We start from the raw sequence: 19,839 nt of genomic DNA, 5'->3' as shown, positions 1-19,839 counted from the left end.
GCTGTGAGGGTGGTGAGAGCCTGGCCCAGGTTGCCCAGAGAAGCTGTGGCTGCCCCATCCCTGGAGGGGTTCAAGGCCAGGTTGGAGGGGGCTTGGAGCAACCTGATCTGGTGGGAGGTGTCTCTGCCCAGGGCAGGGGGTGGCACTGGTGGGTCACGGCCGGCGGGAAGCGCCTCTGCCCCGCTCCTGCCCCACGAGCCGAGCCCCGGCCCTGCAACAACCCCCCACTCCTTGAGGCCGCCCCCGCGGCCAGGACCCGCCGCCGAGCAGCGCCTTTTATAGCGGCTGTCCCCGCCCCGCCGCGTCCCATTGGCTCAGCCGCCGCTGGCCCCGCCCCGCCGCGCTGAGTGACAGCTGCGGGCGCCCCGCCCCGCGGCAGGACGGGAGCTGTAGTTATATTGACCCCCGGAATCAGGGAATCGGGGAATTGTCAGAGTTGGAAGGGACCTCTAGAGACCATCCAGTCCAACCCCCCCCGCCGAAGCAGGGTTGCCCAGAGCACATCACTCAGGAGCATCCAGGCAGACCTTGAAGATCTCCAGAGAAGGGGACTCCACCACCTCCCTGGGCAGCCTGTTCCAGGGCTCTGCCACCCTCACCGGAAAGAAGTTTCTCCTCATGTTTGAATGGAACTTCCCATGTTCCAGCCTGTGCCCGTTGCCCCTCGTCCTCTCACTGGAAACCACTGAAAAGAGTCTGGCTCCATCCTCCTTCAACCCACCCTTTAGGTACTTGTAAACATAGATAAGGTCTCCCCTCAGCCTTCTCTTCTCCAGGCTAAAGAGCCCCAGCTCTCTCAGCCTTTCCTCATAAGGGAGATGCTCCAATCCCTTAATCATCTTTGTTGCCCTTCGCTGGACTCTTTCCAGTAGTTCCCTATCCCTCTTGAATTGGGGAGCCCAGAACTGGATGCAGTATTCCAGTTGTGGCCTCACCAGTGCAGAGTAGAGGGGGAGAATGACCTCCCTCGACCTACTGGCCACACTCTTCCCTATGCAGCCCAGGATCCCATTGGCCCTCTTGGCCACAAGGGCACACTGTTGGCTCATGGAAAGTTTGCTGTCCACCAGGACTCCCAGATCCTTCTCCTCAGTAGTGCTTTCCAGAAAATCCATCCCTAGCATATATTGGTGCCTGGGGTTCTTCCTCCCCAGGTACAGGACCCTACACTTGCCCTCGTTGAACCTCATGAGGTTCTTCTCTGCCCAGCTCTCCAGCCTGTCCAGGTCATGCTGGATGGCGGCACAGCCCTCTGGAGTGTCGGCCAGCCCTCCCAGTTTGGTATCATCAGCGAACTTGCTGAGGATACACTCTGTCCCCTCATCCAGGTCATTGATGAATATGTTGAACAGGACCGGGCTGAGTATTGAGCCCTGAGGGACACCACTGGCTACAGGCCTCCAACTCGACCCTGCTCCATTAATTACAACCCTCTGAGTTCTGTCACACAGCCAGCTCTCAATCCACCTCACTGCCCCCTCATCTAGCCCACACTTCCTTAATTTTCTAAGGAGGATGTTATGGGAGACAATGTCAAAAGCCTTGCTGAAGTCAAGGTAGATGACATCTGCTGCTCTCCCCTCATCCAGCCATCCAGTTGTAACAACAGAAGGCTATCAATCAGATTGGTCAAGCATGATTTACCCTTGGTAAATCCGTGTTGACCACTTCCAATAACTTCTTGATCTTCAATGTGTTTGGAGATGACATCCAGAATAAGTAAGTCGCTGCCATTATTTTCCCAGGGACAGAGCTGAGACTAATTGGCCTGTAGTTCCCTGGGTCCTCCTTCTTGCCCTTTTTGTAGATTGGAGTGATATTGGCATTCCTCCAGTCCTCAGGCACCTCTCCTGTTCTCAATGACCTTTTGAAGATGATGGCGAGTGGCTCAGCAGTAACATCTGCCAGTTCTGTCAGCACTCGTGGGCGCATCCCATCAGGGCCCATGGACTTATGGATGTCCAGTTTGGCCAAGTGGTCTCTAACCCAGTCCTCCCCAAGAGAGGGAAAGTCCTCCTCTCTCCAGACCTCCCCCCTCGTCTCCAGGGTCTGGGATTCATGAGGGGCAGCTTTGGCAGCGAAGACCGAAGCAAAGAAGGAATTCAGCAACTCTGCCTTCTCTGTCTCTTCCACCACCAGGGCACGCGCCTCATTCGTCAGAGGGCCTACATTGTCCCTAGCCTTCCTTTTTCTGTTCAGATACTTAAAAAAAAAAAAAACCACAAACCCTTTTCGTGTTGTCTTTAACCATGGTGCCCAAGCTGGATTCTGGTTAAGCCTTTGCCGGTCAAATTTTCCCCCTGCGTAGAGTCACCGCCTCTTGATATTCCTCAGAAGTTGCCGGCCCCCTTCTCCAGAGTCCAGGAACGTTCCTTTTTGTTCCTGCGCTCCAGCCGAAGCTCCTGCTCAGCCAGGATGGTCTTCCTCTGTCCCCCAGCCCCACGCAACATCCTGCGCCCCCCCAACCCCACCCCGTCCGTCCCCCCTCCCCCCGCCCCCGCAACTACTCCCTGGCCCCACGCATCTCCCAGCCCCACACATTTCCCAAACTCCCCTCCCTCCCCCCAAGAGGGACTCCCAGCCCCACACTTTACCACCCCCCTCCCAATCCTCCCCCCCCCCCCCCCCAAATTCCTCTCCCCCTCCCCCGCATCTCCCTGCGTCCCACAGCGGGTGGGGCTAGTTTTCACGCGGAGCTGCCCCTGCCCCCCCTTCCCCCCCCGCCGTCCCGGAGGTTTTTTCCCTATTTTTTTTCTCTGGTTTTTTTTTTTTCCCAAATTCCCAAAACCGCCCCAAACCAGAAACTTTATAACAAAAAAAACCAAAACAACAACAACAACAAAAAAAAAAAAAGAAAAATTAAAAAAAAAAAAACCGCGATATTTAATCTCATTACGCAACTGCAAACAGGCATTTATAAATGCAAATGAGACCTGAATAATTTTGCATATTAATTATCATCCAGCATGACATTTGCATAATTTGCATGTTAATGACCTCATTTACATGTCATTAATATTCAAAAGTTTCCCCGGTCCGGCCCCTCTCCCCCGCTCGGACACCCGGCGGGGAGGTGGTTTGGGGGGGGGCGGTGTCCCGGTGTCTTCCCCGACCCCCCCGCCGCCCCCCGCCGCCGGGGGGCGCTGCCGCTCCGTGTCCCCTCGCTGAAGAGCGACGGATTCCGGCGCGCGGCGATGACGCAGTTCCGGTGGCGCCGCGGGGCCGCGGGCGGAGGCGAGCGGTGGGGCTGGTCCCGCTCCCGGAGCCCCCCCCGGCCCATGGCGCGGCGCTGAGGGGCCATGACCGACCAGGAGAACAACAACAGCATCTCCGGCAACCCCTTCGCCGCGCTCTTCGGTTCCCTCGCCGACGCCAAGCACTTCGCCGCCGGGCAGCAGCTCCGCCGGCGGCCGCCCGCAGGTAAAGGGGGCGGCGGGGCCTCCCCCCCCCCCCCTCCCCGCTCCCCGCCGGTCCCGGTGCTGGCGCTGAGCCCCGTCTGGCCGCCGCAGGCGAGGAGCCGGCGGGCGGGCAGGATGACTCGGACAACAGCGTCTCGGAGAGCCTGGACGAGGGCGAGTACTCGGCGGCGGAGATCAGCCGCGCCTTCCGCTCGCAGCGGGAGCTCTGCCAGCGGCTCAACACCAACCACATGATCCAGCGCATCTTCCTCATCACCCTCGACAACAGTGAGCCGGGGGGGGACGGGCGCACCCCCGGGGGCGCGCAGCCGGGGATCGCCACCGCTACCGGCCCCAGGCGGGGGGGGAGGGGGCAAACACGGCTTTGAGAGCCCGGCTCGGGGGGGCCGGTGCTTCCTCCCGCTCGGCGCTGGGCTGTCAGAGGGTCCCCGGGCTGTCAGAGCATCCTCGGCTCAGAGGCAGCTCCTGGGGCCGGGAACAGGCCTTGGGGCGCTCCCCCCCGCTGTCAGGGGCCACTGAAAGCTTTGGGAGGAGCCCCCCGAGGCTGCCAAAGGGCCCCTTTGGTTCCAGAGCAGCTCCCTCCCCGCTCTCAGTGCCGCTGGGACCAACGGGAACAGGAAAGGGACGGGGAAGGGACAGCCCTAAGGCACCGGGAAGGGCCAGAAGGTTCTTGGTAACGACCCCCGGTTGCACCGAGCTGTGACTGTCAACAGTAGTCCTTTCCCGTATCAACCGTCTTTCCTCACAAATCATAACAGGACACAGGAATTGCCCAGGACCCCCCCAAACTGCCCCACAGCCCCACACCCTGCCTTGGGATGCCCCCAAAGGGACCCTGGGCCCCCCGAGGTGGGAGGGGAGCGCTGGGAGGGGGGAGGCAGCACTGACCACCGGTTCCGCCGGCACGTTCTCCGTGGGTTTGGGTAAAACTGGGCTGTTCCCAGGCGACCCCAGCATGAAGAGCGGGAACGGGATCCCGGCACGCTGTGTCTACCTGGAGGAGCTGGCTGCCGAGCTGGAGGAGCAGGACTGGCTGGACATGGACAACGTGGAGCAGGTACAGCCGGTGGCCCTGGGGATGGGGGCAGGAACATTCCTTGCAGAGCCGGGGGACATCTCGGGGACACAGTCTGTTCCCCAGAGCCAGGGGCTGCGGCCGCTGGAAACAGCCCCAGGGTTTTGGGGTGGGAAAGGGGCAGAAGGTGCTGTCCGGAGCCCCCGCCTCTCCCAGGGGCTGCAGGGGCTTGGGCTAGGGATGGGAAGGGAACAAACGCGCCCTGGACGGGGTGTTGGGGGGCAGGTGCTGCTGGTGGGGGGGCAGTGAGCCATCTCCTGCCCCACCGAGCAAAGTGATGGGTGCTCCCACACACTCGGCTGCTTCTGCAGCCGCGCCTGTGGCTGTAGGTTCCCAGGATGCCATCACTCTGGGTTCCATGGTGATGGAGACTCCTTTGGGGCTGCCGTGGCTCTTGGAGGGCACAGAAGTTGTTCAGCGTGGGGGCCCTGGGGGGACACGGACAGCCCTTCCTAGCAGAAACCATTCAGCCCGTGGTGACCCAGGGCTGCTTTCCCCGGGGGGCCTGTCCCTCCGTGGGGCCGTGTCCCGCTGTCCCTGGCCCAGGCCCTCTTCACCCGTCTGCTGCTGCCGGAGCCGGGCAACCACCTCATCCACATGACGCCCAGCGGCACCCAGAACCTCTCGGCCGACCGGGATGCCGGGGAGAGGCAGATCCTGCGCTACCTCTACGCCTGCTTCCAGAGGGCCAGGGAAGAGGTGGGAGCGCCTTCAGGGGAAGGCGAGGGCTTCATCGCCCCCGTTTCTGTGCTGAGATGGGGGTTTTGGGGGCCAGAAGCGGCCGCTGGGCCCAAGCTCTGTCTCCCTCTCCCTGCGCAGATCACCAAGGTGCCGGAGAACCTGCTGCCCTTCGCTGTGCGCTGCCGCAACCTGACCGTGTCCAACACCCGCACCGTCCTCCTCACCCCCGAGATCTATGTTGACCAGAACGTCTATGAGCAGCTGGTGGAGCTGATGCTGGAGGCGCTGAGAGGGGGGCGTAAGTGCCGGGGGGTCGCCCTGCCGCCATTGTGCTGCGTTACAGCTCGTGGGGGGAATGTTCTGGCTTGTTGCTACAAGCGAGGGCTGCAGTGAGCGGTGTTGGTAACAGCCTCACTCCCCTCGTTAGACTTCGAGGAGGTGACAGAGTTCCTGGAGGAGGTGATAGAGGCCCTGACAGGGGACGAGGAGGTGCGGACCTTCGGGGAGGTGATGGTCCCCGTGTTTGACATCTTGCTGAGCCGAGTGAAGGACCTGGAGCTCTGCCAGATGCTGCTCTACTCCTACCTCGATGTGCTGCTCTACTTCACCCGGCAGAAGGACACAGCCAAGGTGGGTGCCCCCCCTGCCCCGCAGCCCCTCGCAGGGGACGTTCATGGGCTCTCTTCTCTTGCAGTCAGAGCCAGGAGCTCGGTGTGACAGCAGCGACACCCCGTGTGGATGCTCTTCCCCATCCCAAACCCCTCGGGTGTGGGTTTTTCTGGGATTTTGTGGAACCGCCCCCACGTCCTGCTGTGTCCTGTAGGTTTTTGCCGGCTACATCCAGCCCAAGGACCCCAGCAATGGGCAGATGTACCAGAAGACCCTGTTGGGCACCGTGCTCAACATCTCCTGCTTGCTGAAGACCCCCGGGGTGGTGGAGAACCATGGCTACTTCCTGAACCCGGCCCGGTCTAGCCCCCAGGAGATCAAGGTGCAGGAATCCAACATCCACCAGGTGGGCTGCAGCGTGGGGGTCCCGCTCCCCCTGGCTTAGTGGCCTGAGGGCTAAAGGCGGGATATGGGGGCTTGGGCTCCACCATCGGCTCTTTAATGATGTGGGTGGTGCCTCAGGAGGCTCCAGCCATGTGGGATTCTCTGGCTGTGATGGGGGGAGGGTGTCACCCCCGTCCCCAGGCAGGTGGAACCTGAGGTGTGAGGGAAGGGCAATCCCCCCTCGGTGCTGTACCTGACAGGAAATCCTTGTCAGTCCCTGCCCTGTAATTAAGGGGCTAATTGGCCCCCCGGCAGAGAGGGACAGGGGAGGTTCTCTCTCCCTGCCCCAGCTGAGGGGTTTCTGTGAGTGAGGATAGGGGTCGGGAGCAAACGCAGGAGGGAACTCGGGGGTGGAACCAGGCACCGAGAGGGCTCCTCCAGTTCTTTCGGGGTCGCTGTTGCTGCCAAAAACGTGGATTTTGGGTTTACCCCCATGGGAGCAGCTTGAGAGTGCTCTGAGTGTGTCCCTGAACGTTTTCTGATGCCGGCCCAGGGCTTTGCGGTGGGGTGGGTGGAGGCGTCCTGGGTGACTTGCCCAGGTGGGAGAGGCAAAGGAACAATCCCACCAGTGACTCCTCTTCCCTGCACCAGTTCATGGCCCAGTTCCATGAGAAGATCTACCAGCTGCTGAAGAACCTGCTGCAGTTATCTCCCGAGACGAAGCACCGGCTGCTTTCCTGGCTGGGGAACTGCCTCCACGCCAACGCCGGCCGCACCAAGATCTGGGCCAATCAGATGCCCGAGATCTTCTTCCAGATGTTCGCCTCCGATGCCCTCTTCCTGGGGCTGGGGGCCGCGCTGCTGCGGCTCTGCCAGCCCTTCTGCAAGCCCGGCTCCCCCCGGCTCCTCACCTTCAACCCCACCTACTGCGCCCTCAAGGAGCTCAATGAGGAGGAGAGGAGGAGCAAGAACGTGCACATGAAAGGTGCGCCCAGACCTGGGGGGCGCGAGAAAGGGGTCTCCTGGGGTCCTCACCCCTCCTGTAGTGCCTCCTCCGTGTCTGCCAGTGAGGGAGAGTCAGAGTGACCAGAGAGGAGCAAGGGGGAGCTGGAAACAAAGCAAGCACTGGTGTCACCAGCGGGTGTTGCGTGTCTCCGGGGGGTCCCTCCAGAGCTCTCCCTTCCAGGGTCGGGGCTGACGTGTCACGGAGCTGCTTCTCCTCCAGGTTTGGAGAAGGAGACATGTTTGATCCCCGCCATCAGCGAGCAGGAGCCGGAGTTTGCCAACAGCTACAACCTGGTGACGGAGAACCTGGTCCTCACCCAGTACACCCTGCACCTGGGGTTCCACAGGTACCGGCTGCTCCCCGTGTCCGGGCTGAGAGCGTGTGGGGTCAGTAACAAGATAAATAATGAGATAAATGATGAGAGAGCTCCTGGTGCTGTGTGCTGCCCACGCACGGCCACAGGAATGCTCAGCAAATGCCCAGAACATGGAGTGGGGAGCTGATGTCTGAGCCTCAGGCGAACTGTCCTGGAAAGAACATTGTCCCCTGGTGCTTGCAGTCACCCCTCACAGGCCCCTGGGCACCACCTTGCTTATAGACACATAAGGGCCGGGTGTCCGTGGGGTGCACGGTTCCTCCCATCCCCTTGGGGAACCAGCTGCTGGTGTCTTGGGTCTCTCCTGGGGGGCAGAGCCGCTGCCGGGGGTCCCTGCACTGCCCCCACCCAGGGGTCCTGCCTGCAGCAGAGCGGGGTGGCTGTTCTAGGCACCAGAACACCTGGTTTTTCTCAGGAAATGGTTGCCTGGAGACTGTGAGGTCAGCGCTGACCCACGCGTCCCCTCCCGCTCTACTCTCTAAAGATAGAAATAGGGGAGACAGTTGTGCGGGGGCTGGTTGCTGGGAGACTGGAGGTGCCACCCGGCAGGCGTCTCACACTGGCCACATCACTCACCTCCGCAGCCCCAGCGGGTTCGTGGGTGTGCGGGCTCCTTGTCCGTGGCCCTGCTGAGGGCTTTGCTGTGGTCACTGGTTGATGGGGCCGCTCTGGGAGGCTGTGGCTCCTCGGCACACTCTGGTGTTTGCCCGAGCCCCAGCTCTTGTCTCTTAAGGACTCCCCATCGCTGCTCCCCGGGCCTGGTACCCGCGGGGAAGGGCTGGGACTCGCTGGACAGAGTGGTCTCTGGCCACAGGGTAAAAGCTTGGTGCTGAGGCGCTCGGTGAGAAGGCACAAACCTCTCCCATCGTCTCCTCCTCCTCTCCTGGGCAGGCTGCACGACCAGATGGTGAAGATAAACCAAAGCCTCCACCGCCTGCAAGTGGCGTGGCGCGAGGCCCAGCAGAGCTCCAGCCCAGCAGCCGAGGGCCTGCGGGAGCAGTTCGAACGCCTGATGACCATCTATCTCTCCACCAAGACGGCCATGACAGAGCCCCAGATGCTACAGCACTGCCTGAACCTGCAGGTCTCCATGGCGGTGCTGCTGGTCCAGCTGGCCATGGGCAACCGGGGCACTGAGCCCCTGGAGCTCACCTTCCCGCTGCCCCGGGTGGAAAACAGCGCCTTGGCCTATGTGCCCGGTGAGCTCGTCCATCTGTCCATCTGTCTGTCCGTGTCCCCCAAGCTGCTCAGTGACGCTGCTTTCCTCACCCAGCTCTGCACGGGGCTCTGGCACATGGGTGTCCCCTTCCCCGAGGAAAGGAGGGTCCCAGGGGTTCCCCTGGTGCGAGGCAGCGCGGGGAGGGTCAGCCCCTGCCTCAGAACCACCAGCAGCGGGGCCAGGAGTCCCAGTCCCCTGAGGGGCTGCTGCTGGTCCCTCGGGAGGAGCCCTGGGAGATCTGTGTGAGGAAGCGCTTCTCTGTGCGGGGCTACAATGGGCAGCATCTTCCTTGGCGTAGAGTGTTCCCTCTGGAGAGGGTCACTGCAAAACCTGGGGCTCTTTGAGGGGACGTTCTCTGAGGGCATTGATCCCACTCCCTGCTGGCCTGCACGGTTCCACCAAATCCCTTACGGAGTCACTGTTCTCCCCTCACACCAAACTGTTCCCGTTGGCTGGAGACTCCCTTCCCTGGAGCCCTTTTGTGCCACGCTGTGGGATCAGACTCCCGGGGAGCCGGGAGTGCACAGTGAGCCCTGTGCACTACGAGTCCCATCAGACTGGGGATCCCTCCCCACCGCGGGGCTCGGACGCACCCCCTGGGAGCCCCGTGGGGGTTGGGGTGCTGCAGGAGAGCTGTTGGGGGGCCGGAGGAGCTCACCCCCGCTCTCTGCCGGCAGAGTTCTTCGCTGATAACCTGGGCGACTTCTTCATTTTCCTGCGGCGTTTTGCTGATGACGTCCTGGAGAGCTGTGCTGACTCCCTGCAGCACGTCCTGCACTTCATCACCGTCTTCATGGGCGACGTGGAAAGGTGCGGGCGGCCCCGGGGGGGCACAGGACCATGGGGAGCACAGACGGAGGTTGTCGGGGTGTTTGGGGTGGGGGTCAGATGGGGGATTGGTTGGGGTGCGGGTCAGACACCAGTGAGTGGTCATTCCCTTGGGAAACCCTGAATTCCGCCTGGGGGGCACAGTGGGTGCCTGAGGGCCAGGGCTCACCCGAGGGCCAGGGGCGTTCCGTGTCTGAACCCCTTTGGTGGCACCATGTGGAGCCTCCTCAGCGGGAGCCGCTTGGGGGATGCTGGGGAGGGGGGTGTTTTGGGGTGTCTCTGAGCTCCCCCCGTAGCAACAGGGCACAGGAGAAAAGTGAGGAGTTTATTCCTGATCGGACACGGCCACGTCTGCAAGGCTCCCGCTGTTTGTTTACACGCGCATGTGTAAATGCAGCAGGGGGAGGGGGTTGGCGGAGCAGACAGGGGTTTCTCACGGTGGCAGCTCTCACCCCCCCGGCAGACGGGGCTGGGGCTCCCTGCCGGCAGGGGCTTTGGCTCCCGCAGCCCCCGGAGCGTGTCCCTGCCGTCCGGTCCCTGCTGCCAGCCCGAGTTCCCCCCGCCCCGCAGGATGAAGAACCCCCACCTGCGGGCCAAGCTGGCGGAGGTGCTGGAGGCCGTGATGCCTCACTTAGACCAGGCCCAGAACCCCCTGGTCTCCAGCGTGTTCCACCGCAAGCAGGTCTTCTGCTCCTACCCCCACGCCGCCCAGCTGGCCGAGGCCCTCATCAGGGTCTTCGTGGACATCGAGTTCACCGGTGAGCGCAGCAGGGGACGCAGTCTCTTCCCTCTGGGACGTCTCCAGGGGAACATCTCCAGGGTGTGGAGTTCGTTGGTGGAAACAGGAGCCCATTTGCACTTCTCTGGGCTGTGTCGGGCTGTCCCAGCCCGGCCTCCGTCCCTACAGATGTCTGCCTCCTGTGGAGCGGTTTGTCTGGGAAGGGAAACAACAGAGCTGGGGCTAATCGGCTTCTCAGGGGTGTCCTCCCCACCCCCCGTGGGACCTGTGATCAGTCCCAGAGGGATCAGCTCTGAGCGCAGCGCCGGGTCTCGCCAGCTGCAGGGAGCAGGGGTCTGTGTCGGACACGCTGTGGGGAAGGGTTAACCCCCCACTGCCCCCTGAGGCGCTCTTGCTCTGCCCCACCCCCAGGTGACCCCCACCAGTTTGAGCAGAAGTTTAACTACCGCCGCCCCATGTACCCCATCCTCAGGTACATGTGGGGCACTGACTCCTACCGACACAGCATCAAGGTGAGTCGCACATACATATGTACGTAAGCACCAGAGCACGCGTGTAACTGCGTGTGTGGCTCCGTGCCCGGCTGAGCCCCGTCCTGACCCCCCCTCGCTCCCGCAGGCGCTGGCTGACTACGCCTCAGAGAACCTGGAGGCCATGAACCCCCCACTCTTCCTGCGCTTCCTCAACCTGCTGATGAACGATGCCATTTTCCTGCTGGATGAGGCCATCCAGGTGGGGGTGGGCGTGGGGCGGTGCCAGGGCCCGGCTCTGGGGGCGCTCGGGCTCTAAACGACCTCCAGGGTTCCCTTTAGCGAGTCCCCTTGGCCTTTCCACTGGTGTTTTACCTCAACACAGGCGTTTTGCCCCACAGGCAGTTCTGTGGGCTCACTGGGCGAGAGTCAGGTGCCCTCCTGTCCCTGGTGCTCGCTGACCGTCCCTCCCCCTTTCAGAGCTGCCTTTTGCTGCCAGAAAGGGCTTTTTCGGGGAGCTCTCACCCCCCCATAGAACTGCTTGTCTGGAGGCTGGCAGATGAGGTGGGCCCTGTGGGTACTGCCCGCCTGGTTGTGAGCGTTCATGGACGTTTGGGTCCAAAGGGATGCTCTGTCTTGGGGGAAATGGGTGGTTCTGGGTGCGAGTGGCCTTTCCGAGGTGGCTTTTGGCCTTTTGTGCCCCAAGTTGGCCTCCGTGGGCGCGGTGTGGAGCTGAGCGGGTCTGGGTGGCCGTGGCTGCACCCCCCGCCTGCGCTCCCCGAGGGCTGTCCCTGCAGTACCTCAGCAAGATCAAGGTGCAGCAGATCGAGAGGGACCGCGGGGAGTGGGACGGGCTGTCCCCAGAGGCGCGGCGGGAGAAGGAGTCCAGCCTGCAGATGTTCGGGCAGCTGGCCCGCTTCCACAACATCATGTCCAATGAGACCATCGGCACGCTGGCCTTCCTCACCTCGGGTAGGGCCAGGGGGCGGCCCCAGCGGGGTCTGGGGGCTCTGGGAGGGCGAGGGGGCTGCCATGGGAGCTGCTGGTTTCTCTGACAGAGATCAAGTCACTGTTCGTGCACCCCTTCCTGGCCGAGCGCATCATCTCCATGCTCAACTACTTCCTCCAACATCTGGTGGGCCCCAAAATGGGCGCTCTGAAAGTGAAGGATTTCAGTGAGTTCGACTTCAAGCCGCAGCAGCTGGTGTCCGACATCTGCACCATCTACCTGAACCTGGGGTGGGTGATGGGGCAGAGCCCCCAGGGGGGCAGCTGGGAGCCACGGGGGGGCCACGCCAGGACGCTGGGGCCAGCAGAGCCCCGTGGCTGGGGATTCTTAACCCTTTGCTCTCCCCCCACTCTGGCGCAGGGATGAGGAGAACTTCTGCGCCACGGTGCCCAAGGACGGACGCTCGTACTCGCCCACCCTCTTTGCCCAGACTGTCCGCGTCCTGAAGAAAATCAACAAGCCCGGCAACATGATCGTGTCCTTCAGCAATCTGGCCGAGAGGATCAAGGTGAGAGCCCCAGGGGGCCCCAGCCCCTGGGACGAGGTGGAGCTGGTTCCTGGGGTGCTTCTCCATCTGGGTACCACAGCATCTCTGCTGGGGGGGGGAGTCCTGGGAGTGGGGGCTCCGGGGGGGCAGCTGGGACCCTGTAGATGCTTCAGCTCCCAGTTGGGAGCACACCCCGCTGGAGAGTAGGGGGAGCTCTAGTCTCTACAAGCAGCCTGTGCCCCCCAGTCTCTGGCAGACCGGCAGCAGCAGGAGGAGGAGACGTACGCGGACGCCTGTGACGAGTTCCTGGACCCCATCATGAGCACCCTGATGTCGGACCCGGTGATCCTGCCCTCCTCCCGCGTCACTGTTGACCGCTCCACGATCGCCCGGCACCTCCTCAGGTGTGACCTCCTGCCTCTGCGCTTCTGGGGATGCGTCTCGCTCACCCCTGACTCCCCCTAGTCCCCCTCCCTCTGTTTTCCTTCCACCGCTGGGACCCCCCACCTAATCCCCTCGCGGCTTTGTCTTCCAGCGACCAGACGGACCCTTTCAACCGGAGCCCCCTCACTATGGACCAGATCCGACCCAACACAGAGCTCAAGGAGAAGATCCAGCGGTGGCTGGCAGAGCGGAAGCAGCAGAAGGAGGAGCTGGAGGAGCGGCTGAGCTGAGACCCGGGCTCCCACCTGAGAAAGGCCCGGCGGGGGCTGCAGCGCGGCTCTGCGACTCCCCACCTGCAGCTGGCCCCTGTTCTGCGTTGCTAGGGGCTTCTGGGACTCTCCCTTTTCCGCCTCCTTCTGCCTTCTCCTCTCCAGACTCGCTCTTTCACACTCAGACTTTCCGCTCTCTACAGCTTTGGGCCTCGGGGGCGGCCCGGCGCCCTGGTCCTCTCTTTCTCATGCTCTTTTCCAGCGACACCAAAAACCCCCCTCTGCCTGTTTAACCCCCGTACCCCGTGTCCCGGGGGCGATTCGGGCAGGGATGGGGCGGCCATGCCAGCCCGTACGGTGCCGGTTGTGTAGCAGGGTTTGATTTCCCAGACGGCGGCTGGGACCGGAGGGGGCCTTGGAAATTAAACGTAGATGATCTTAGAGCTGGCGTGAGGCTCGGTGAAAGCCCTTCGCGTGGGGCGGCAGCGGCGGGGCTCGAACCCGGCTCCCGCCCCGCCCGGGGTCCTCGCTGCGGGCTGCCCGCGGCAGACGCCTGTCGGGGCGGGGCGCGGGCGGTGCGCGGACAGCCGCGGGGTCCTGGCGGCGGCGGGGTGACATTGGGGGTGCCGGCAGCATGGCGCAGGGGCTGGCGCAGCGCCTGGCCGCCCGCGGGCCGCAGCTCCTCAGCGGTGAGACACCGGCACCGGGAGCGGGGCGGAGGGGGCCGGGGAGCGGGGCGGAGGGGGCCGGGGAGCGGGGCGGGGGGCCCGGGGCCGCGGGCGCTGCCGGTGGGGAACCGCCCGTTCCTCTCCCGCAGCCGCCCTGGCCTACTCGAAGCCGCGCCTGGCCACGTTCTGGTACTACGCCAAGGTGGAGCTGGCCCCGCCGACCCCCGCCGAGATCCCGCGGGCCGTGGACAGCATGAAGGCCATGGTCAGGGCCTTCCAGACCGGCCGCCTGGCCCAGGTCACCGTCAAGGTAAGGGCGGAAGGGGCGGGACGGGCCCCGGCCCCGGGCGAGCCCCCCGCACCGAACGGGTGGCCTTTTTCCCCTGGCAGGAGGCGCTGAGGAACGGGCTGGTGGCCACCGAGGTGCTGATGTGGTTTTACATCGGGGAGATCATCGGCAAGGGCAGCCTCATCGGGTACAACGTCTGAAGACCCTCCCCGCTCCCCTCCCCGTCCCCGCGGTCCGTCCCCCCCCCCCCGTAACGGCGAGTGACAATAAAGCCGGGAGCCGGTGCCGGGCCGTCCGTGGTGTTCTGGGGCCGGGGGGGGCAGTGCTCTGTGGAAGGACTAGGGGCCCCAGTTCGAAACTGGGAGCGCAGACTCCTCTGTTAGCTCCCAACCGTGATTCATGTTGGCCGGTGGGAACCGGGGAGAAGCCGGTGCTGGGCTTGTACTGGCCAGGGGTGGTGGCCGTGGCACGAGCTGGAGGGGGGGCAGCACTGTCCCCGGTTCTGCTGGCCGGGGGCACGGTGGCCATGGTGGCTGTGGGGGCAAGCAGAGCCGGGCTGTACCTGCAGTCCCAGCTCCGGGGCGGCTGGAAACCCCCTGCCGGGCACGTTCCCCATCCGTCCCCGCGCAGCCGGAGGCAGATCCTAGAGGGATGGGATGGGCCCTGGGGGGGCGTCGGGAAACGCTGGCTCCCAGGTCGCTGCAGCAGTGGCTCCTGCTGGGGGGGGCCCTGGCTGTGGGTGTTGCCTCAGAAGAGGCGTCCTGGTCCCGTTGCTTCTTGTCGGGACTATCGTGATACCAGCTGCGCCCCTGGGCCTTGCCTTCAGCCCCCAAGTCCCCGGCATCCCCGGGGCTATTGCTCTTCTCTCCGCGGCGGAGCCGACCCCCTCAGCCCGGCTGGATGCCCCTGGGACGCCCGACGGTCGCACAGGTGAGCTCACACATTGCAGGGTCGGTGGCAGCAGCGATGGAAAGCGTTTCTTTTTGTGCTAAAAAGGAGGGTCCCTGTCCCCACAGCTGCGGGTCCCGACTGGTCGCTCCCAGGCGAGAGATGGGGAGACCGAGGGTGAAGGCTTCCCCGGGGAGCGGGGCAGGAGAAGCTCTGCTGTTCCGGGACTGGCCGGAGGCTCCATCGCTGCCCGAGGGCTGGGCTGTCCCTCGCCCCCGCCGGGGAGGGGACGCTCTCACAAGGGGCCGAAGCCCAGCCAGAGGGAACGCTGGCCCCACAAACAGCCCCTCCCAGGAGCTGGTGGCTCATGGCTGCCCAGGCCTGTGGCTCAGCAGATTGATACTGGTGCGAGGAACCAGCCGGGCCCCACGGTGGGGGTCTGCAGCACATCTCCCATCAGAGACAGGCACAGGGGTTGCAGGTTTAAGGCATGATCTGAGTTTGCAGGAGGTTCCTGGGCCCTGGAGCCTCTCCCCAAGAGCTGCCCCCGCGCCCCTCACTCCAGCCCCTGTGTGCCACTCTCGGCGTGGGTGCTCAGGAGTGGGCCCCGGGCTGTGGCTGCGCTGGTCCCTGGGACCCGTCAGGGTCCTTGGCAGGCAGGAGGGGGTTGGACTCAGCTGGCAGAGCTCGGACGGGCTCCAGTCCCTTCCACTCTGCCGAGAGAGAGGGGGACCATCTCCTCTCCGTGTTCCTCCTGAGGAGCTGCCCCAGCCCTGCCCCGGCCTCACAGTGGGGTCAGGGCACAGGCTCCCAAGGCCTTCAGCAGCTTTTCCCTCCTCTTCGGCATGGCGGATGCTGTTGGGTTGGTTCTGTGAGGGGCAAAGGGCCTTTCTCTCCTCCTGAGTCGCTCCCTCCCTCTGGGCGATGAGCTCCGCAGGAGCCGGGTACCCGCTGTCCCCCGGCAGAGGGTTTGAGGGGTTCGCTGGCGGCGGAGGCGCCGTTTCTCCCGGGGGCCGCACTTGTCGGGTGTTAACCCCCTTCTCGCTGCGCCGCACAAGATGGAGGCGAGCCTGTGCTGCGGCGCCGGGACCGGAGGGAGCTGCCGGCCGAGCGACACCCAGGGCCACGACCTTCCTCCCTCGGCGGGCACCGGGCGGGACGCCGGCCCGGCCCAGGAGGCAAGAGGGGCGAGGGGGCCGCGGCGGGGACGGGCCGGCGCCATCGGCCCTCGGTACCTGGGCGCCGCCTCCCCCGCGCTGATTCCTCCTCCGGGAGCCAGGCCTCCCCGGGCAGGCCCCGGGCTCCGCGCCGGCCCCGGGAACAGGCGGCCGCGGCCGGGGGCCGCGGGGAGTCCCCGGGCGCCCTGTCGGGGCAGAGGGGCCCTGTCAGGCCGGGGCCGCCTGCCCGCGGCCCCGCGCCCTGCATGCGGCCGGGCGCTATGCAGGGGGCTGAGGAGCGGCCTATGCCGTATGCGCGGTCCCGGGCGCCGGCGGCTGGCGCCCTGGCTCGGCATCGCCGCCGCGGTTATGCGAGCTGCTGGCGAGCCGCTTATGCGGCAGTCAGGTTTCAGGGCCCGCCCGCCCGGGGCCCCGCGCCTGCACGGCGCCCCGAGTTATCAGGGAGGGCGGCGACGGGAAGCCGCGCTATCCAGGGCGGCGGGCCGCGCTGGAGCTTGAGCCCGGGACCCTGCATGTCACCCAGCGTTATGCCGGGCCAGCACCCGCCGCGCATGGCTTACCCAGGCGCCCGGGCGGCGAGATGGCGGGGCCCCGCAACCTGCATGGCACCCGCCGTTATGCAGGACCTCTGCCGGCCGGCGATGCGCTATGCAGGGCGCGGGGCGCGGCCCGGCCCCGCTCTCTGGCTCGTCGCCTCACAGTAAAGATGGCGCACAGCGGTCGGTGGCGCTTCCCTGCCCGGCCCGGCAGCGGCGGCTGGGGCCGCCGGGGGCTGGGGGGGTCCCGGCTGCGGGTGCCGGCCGTGCGGAGCCTGCGGGCCGCCGAGCCGGCGGCGGCGACGCCGGCGGCGGCGGGCGAGGGGGAGCGCGGCGGCCCGTGCTCCGGCGGGGCGGCGGGAAGCGGGGGAGGCGGGGCAGCGCCGGGCTCCGGCGGCTCCGGCGGCCCCGCGGCCGGGGTGGGACCCGGCTTCGACGCGGCGCTCCAGGTCTCGGCCGCCATCGGCATCAACCTGCGGCGGTTCCGGGCGGCCTGCGGCGCCGAGGCGGGCAGCGGCGAGGTGAGGAGGGGCGGCGGGGCGGGAGGGGGGGGGGGGGGACGGACACGGCGAGGGCGGGCGCGGCCCGCGGGTCCCGCTCCGCAGCATCCCCGCTCCGCCCCGGCGGCGCGGCGCGGCACACCCCCGCCCGGACACACCTCCGCGGGGCCCGCGCCGCCGCTCCCGCGCCCCGCACAAAGGGCGCGCCCCGCCGCCGGGCCGCGGGAGGGGGAGGGGGGGTGCCGGGCCGGGCCCCTCCCCGCCGCCGGGGAGCCCGTTATCCCCCGCCCCGCCGGTGCGCAGCGCTGCCCGCCGCCGGGGGTGGGATGGGCCGGGGGGCGGCGGCTCCTCCCGCCCGCCGCCGGGATGCTCGGCGCAGCGCCGGCCCCGGGAGCGGGGCGGGGGCCGGGCTGCCGTGCCCCGGACACCGGGCAGAGCCCGGGGCGAGCGCCCACCGCCCCCTTTTTTCTTTTCTTATTTTTTTTCCTTTTTTTCCCGAGTTGCTCTTCTTCCTGCCTTCGTTTTTTTTATTATTTTGAAGCCTTTCCGAGGCAGCCGGAGTCTGACAAGAGCCCACCTATTGACAGAACGGGGAAGACATGATGGGGGTGTGTTACTCACTACCAGCCGCAGCCTCCCTTGCCCCTCTCCCCGCTTCTCGCTTCCCAGCGCCAGGAAGAGAATTCCCCGGGTCCTTTGTGGCAGAAATGCCCAATTTATTTTTTTTTTGAAAGGCCGGTTCTGTCTCTCCTGCCCCAGGCAGGTTGTCAGCTGCGGAGAGGGTGAGCGGATCTTTGTCTGTATTTTGCCCAGTTGAAGACCGGTTGCTTTGCTTTCCTGTTGCTGGCGATAGCAGAGTTTGCCAGAACGCACGTAAAAATGCAGTTTTCTGGTGTCTTTCCGACTGGGTGCCGGTGTTTTCTGTCGGGTGCCGTGAAGTGGAGCTCGTTGCCCGCGCCTGAGCTGGAGTCGCTCCTGGGCTGCAGCGCTCCAGCGGCTGTGATGTGGGGGGAGAGGGATCGGTTTGGCACACACGGAGCTGGTCGTGGGAGCGCTTTTGAGGGTTTTAACTGGGACTGGCTGCCAGCCACCCGTTGGTCCCATCCCGGTGTTTTCCTGGCTGTGGTGTGGGATACCAGTAGGCTTTTCAGTTTGCAATAGACAAGGTTCGGTGGAATTCACCGGGTCCCCTTGAAAGGAGTGGGTGTGTGAGGAGAAGCTGGTTGGGCTCAGGGGTGGGTGAGAGCTGGGTAACCAGCCCGGCCGCAGGGCTAACGCCTCCCCAGGTGCTGGCGGGGGCAGGCCAGGGGCTTGCTTTCTAGTCTTTTTTTTTTTTTTTTTTTTTTTTCCTAGGATGACATTGGGTTGGTTTGCGTCCTTTTTAATTCCGGTTGTCTTACAGTATATTTTTGCATCTCAGAAAACCCCTTTAAAACAGCTTTGGGAGATCTTTGTGCCCTTATGGCATCTTTGCGTTACAGTAAAATAGCTCAGATGGGTTCTTGGTGCTGGTGGAGACGGGATCTCGGGGGTCTCAGGAACGGCACTTCTTCCATCAGTTTCTATCTGGTCACTAAAGACTCGTGTCTAACAACGTTCCCACACGCAGTGGGTGTGACGATGTGGGTTCTGTGTGGCTGGATGTGTAGGTGAGGTTGACCTGGCCCCTCGTGGGCAGGGAAGGGGCAGAGCTGGGGTGCTGCTCCCACTCGCAGCCCGTGCCCGGGCTCTGGGTCACTGTTGTGGAGTGGATGCTCTCAGTGGTCGGGTTTGGTTGCCTCCCTGAGCTGGTTTCTTCCCTTTGGTGATGCTCGAGAAACGTCTGGAGGACCCAGTTCTGCTGCCCGTTGAGCTGTTGTGCAGCGTTACAGCCCCAGCGCAGACCTTACCATGTCCTGGTGCCCCTGGGGTTCCCTGCTTTGGGCCGAGATGTTCTTCTAGAAGGGGCTTCCAGAAGCCCACTGCTTACCAGGGCTGCCCTGTCCTCTGAGTGACTGTCTGGCGCTCGCTCCCTTCCCTTCCGCAGGGCTGAGGGTGAAGCCTGAAGTGGTCACGGTCTCCAGCCGAGAGGACTTTCTGTAGCGGGAACAAACTCAGAGTGGAGGCTGTGGGTCTGGGAGCCCATGGTGCTCAGGAAAGAGCTCTCTCATATTTTTACATACCGCTTCTACTCTGCCTTCTGAGTTTTGGGAGCTCTGGGTGGCATGCTGCGTTCCCGTGTTCACTTGTGCAAGCACCTGCTGAAATTGTGCGTTACTGTCAAAATGTGACCTAAGCAGGCAGTTGAAGCCCGTGACGAGCGTTACGCTGGATTTTCCCTCGTCTCCTGGGCCACTCTGTGGTCCGTAGCTTCATCTCTTTCCTGACAGGTCCCTGGTTCTGAGCTGCTTGCTCCCAGGTTCTGGTGTCTTTGGTGGCAGCACCCTCGCCTCGTGCTGCAGCTCAGAGTTTCACTGACTTATCTCGAAACTGGCTTTGGGGGAGCTGCGTTACGAGACTCGGTTTTGTCACCGCAAGAGCTGGGGCGGGGGGGGGGACTTTCTGCACAGTAAAGCTGGAACTGGTTGAGACAGTGGCGTTTGTGCTGCGCGTTACCCTTCCCGCTGGAGGAGAGTGGCGCGGTAGCGGGAGGGAAACTGGGTTGTGCTTTCTGGGGTCGTTATGTCGATGTTTGGTGTAGAAGAAGCTGGTGCGGGGCTGTGAACTGTCCATGTGCCTGTTGGTTCCCCGCTCCCCCTGGCCCCGGGAGTTCAGCTGGAGCTTTGGGACGTACAAGTTGGGAGCGTGGTGGGCGCATGTTGACAGTTTGCTCCATAAAATCCGCC

At 64.3% G+C, this 19,839-nt stretch overlaps 3 protein-coding genes across 4 annotated transcripts in view; all 3 read left to right on the top strand.

Annotated features, from left to right (window-relative positions):
• The first annotated feature begins 3,196 nt into the window (after positions 1-3,196).
• On the top strand, positions 3,197-13,403 carry UBE4A (ubiquitination factor E4A). Of its 2 annotated transcripts, none has more exons than XM_074162341.1 (19): positions 3,197-3,420; positions 3,510-3,686; positions 4,364-4,476; positions 5,041-5,193; positions 5,314-5,473; positions 5,603-5,805; positions 5,999-6,190; positions 6,820-7,153; positions 7,394-7,520; positions 8,442-8,749; positions 9,447-9,579; positions 10,168-10,355; positions 10,748-10,848; positions 10,955-11,068; positions 11,604-11,778; positions 11,865-12,045; positions 12,176-12,323; positions 12,549-12,706; positions 12,838-13,403. In XM_074162341.1, the coding sequence occupies exons 1-19, from the start codon at positions 3,300-3,302 to the stop codon at positions 12,974-12,976; spliced, it is 3,225 nt and encodes a 1,074-aa protein (XP_074018442.1). In that variant the 5' UTR covers positions 3,197-3,299; the 3' UTR covers positions 12,977-13,403. The 2 variants fall into 2 exon arrangements, with proteins under 2 accessions (XP_074018442.1, XP_074018441.1); XM_074162340.1 differs by having other exon boundaries at positions 3,300-3,420; positions 5,314-5,506.
• Positions 13,404-13,531: 128 nt separating this feature from the next.
• ATP5MG (ATP synthase membrane subunit g) lies at positions 13,532-14,203 on the top strand. Its single transcript, XM_074162448.1, has 3 exons — positions 13,532-13,644; positions 13,773-13,933; positions 14,014-14,203. The coding sequence occupies exons 1-3, from the start codon at positions 13,590-13,592 to the stop codon at positions 14,110-14,112; spliced, it is 315 nt and encodes a 104-aa protein (XP_074018549.1). The 5' UTR covers positions 13,532-13,589; the 3' UTR covers positions 14,113-14,203.
• Positions 14,204-16,684: 2,481 nt separating this feature from the next.
• The window catches only part of KMT2A (lysine methyltransferase 2A), a 40,273-nt gene continuing 37,118 nt past the window's right edge, over positions 16,685-19,839 (top strand). Inside the window, exon 1 of the mRNA XM_074162286.1 lies at positions 16,685-17,035. Coding sequence (XP_074018387.1) covers positions 16,685-17,035 — 351 coding nt within the window. The remainder of the gene's footprint in view (positions 17,036-19,839) is intronic.

This window comes from Numenius arquata, chromosome 22 (assembly GCF_964106895.1).
Source record: "Numenius arquata chromosome 22, bNumArq3.hap1.1, whole genome shotgun sequence".
Lineage (NCBI taxonomy): Eukaryota > Metazoa > Chordata > Aves > Charadriiformes > Scolopacidae > Numenius > Numenius arquata.
Note: the sequence above shows the minus strand (reverse complement) of the source record. Positions and strands in the feature narration are given on the sequence as shown.

Excerpts from the sequence above, each read along its gene's own strand:
- UBE4A (XM_074162340.1), top strand. The coding sequence starts at position 3,300 with ATGACCGACCAGGAGAACAACAACAGCATCTCCGGCAACCCCTTCGCC. Across the intron at positions 3,421-3,509 it reads CCGCCGGCGGCCGCCCGCAG|GCGAGGAGCCGGCGGGCGGG; the intron begins GTAAAGGGGGCG and ends TGGCCGCCGCAG. Across the intron at positions 7,521-8,441 it reads CTGCACCTGGGGTTCCACAG|GCTGCACGACCAGATGGTGA; the intron begins GTACCGGCTGCT and ends TCTCCTGGGCAG.
- ATP5MG (XM_074162448.1), top strand. The coding sequence starts at position 13,590 with ATGGCGCAGGGGCTGGCGCAGCGCCTGGCCGCCCGCGGGCCGCAGCTC. Across the intron at positions 13,645-13,772 it reads CGGGCCGCAGCTCCTCAGCG|CCGCCCTGGCCTACTCGAAG; the intron begins GTGAGACACCGG and ends CCTCTCCCGCAG. Across the intron at positions 13,934-14,013 it reads TGGCCCAGGTCACCGTCAAG|GAGGCGCTGAGGAACGGGCT; the intron begins GTAAGGGCGGAA and ends TTCCCCTGGCAG.